This window comes from Penaeus vannamei, chromosome 13 (assembly GCF_042767895.1).
Source record: "Penaeus vannamei isolate JL-2024 chromosome 13, ASM4276789v1, whole genome shotgun sequence".
In the NCBI taxonomy this organism is placed as follows: Eukaryota; Metazoa; Arthropoda; class Malacostraca; order Decapoda; family Penaeidae; genus Penaeus; species Penaeus vannamei.
The window spans coordinates 38,205,718-38,207,079 of record NC_091561.1 but is presented as its reverse complement, the minus strand read 5'-3'; the positions used below and the strand labels follow the sequence as shown (position 1 = coordinate 38,207,079).

The 1,362-nt window shown below is 46.8% G+C and overlaps 1 protein-coding gene across 1 annotated transcript in view; it reads right to left on the bottom strand.

Moving 5' to 3' along the window:
* Positions 1–555, bottom strand: part of LOC113817115 (tetraspanin-18) — a 76,213-nt gene extending 75,658 nt beyond the window's left edge. The window contains exon 1 of the mRNA XM_070128602.1: positions 517–555. Coding sequence (XP_069984703.1) covers positions 517–555 — 39 coding nt within the window. The remainder of the gene's footprint in view (positions 1–516) is intronic.
* Positions 556–1,362: the final 807 nt, after the last annotated feature.

The window sequence follows — 1,362 nt, the reverse complement described above, 5'->3', positions numbered from 1 at the left end:
TCTATCTATCTATCTATCTATCTATCTATCTATCTATCTATCTATCCATCTGTCTATCTATCTATCTATCTATCTATCTCTCTGTCTACCTATCTATCTATCTATCTATCTATCTATCTATCTATCTATCTATCTATCTATCTATCTATCTATCTATCTATCTATCTATCTATCTATCTAATCTTTCTTTCTTTCTTTCTTTCTTTCTTTCTTTCTTTCTTTCTTTCTTTCTTTCTTTCTTTCTTTCTTTCTTTCTTTCTTTCTTTCTTTCTTTCTTTCTTTCTATCTTTCTTTCTTTCTTTCTTTCTGAGTTGGGTACATGCGTGGGATGTATTTTTACGTAGCGCGTGGGTGAGCGCATGGCAGAAACTAAGAGATTGGGAGAAAGGGAGAAGGGGAGGGTTAGGAGAAAGGGAGGTCTTTCTCTCCCGCATCTTTTTCCCTTCGTTCTTTCCTTCCTATTCCACCTCTCTTCCCCCTTACCCTTTCCTTCCCTTTATCCTCCCCGGTCCTTACCCACACAGCTACCCATTCCCATTTTCCTGCTCCTGCCATTTCCCTTATCCCTTCTTTCCCTCTCTCTATTCCTCCCTCTACCCTAACATTTACCATTACCTTTATCCCTTATACTTCCCCTCATCCTTTCTTTTCCTTCTCCTTCCCCTATCCCTATCCCTCCCCCTGCTCCTACCCTTACTATTTCCCTTATCCCTTCTTTCCCTTCTCCTTCCCCTTTCACTTACCCTACTCCTTTTCTTAAGCCTTTCCCTCCCCCTTCCCCTTTCCTCCCCTCCCTCCCCTCCTCCCTTCCTCCTCTCCTCCCTTCCTCCCTCCCTCCTCTTGTATTTGTGTCTGTTTTTCTCTCTTCTTAGAAGGAAGTTCGAAAGGTCAGGATTTTTTTTATATCCCAAGGTCAGAAGAAAGGAGGAGGAGGAGGAGGGAGGAGGAAGGGAAGGGGGGATAGGGGAGGAGGAGAGGAGAAGGGGAGAAGGGTAGAAGGGGAAGGAGTGTAATAAGGTGATGGGGAGATGATAGGAGGGAGGGGGAGATAGATGGAGGAGGGACATGGAAAGGGGTTGGTGGAGGGAGAGGGAGGAGAGGGGAGGATAAGAAGAGGAGAGGAGAGCAGAGGAAGGAGAGAAGAGGAGGGAGGAGGGAGAAGAAGAGGATAATGAGGATGATGAGAATGATGATGATTTTGGAGGAGAGTGAGAGGGGGAGGAGAATAGGAGGATTTTGGAGGTAGGAGGAGGGAGGGAGGGAGGGGGAGGGGGAGATCCCAGCAGATCCGGTTGGGAGGCGTTGCGTTAATGAGGAAACGCCGGTGTGGCAGAGGTGGCCGAGGCATTGCATCGGCCACGT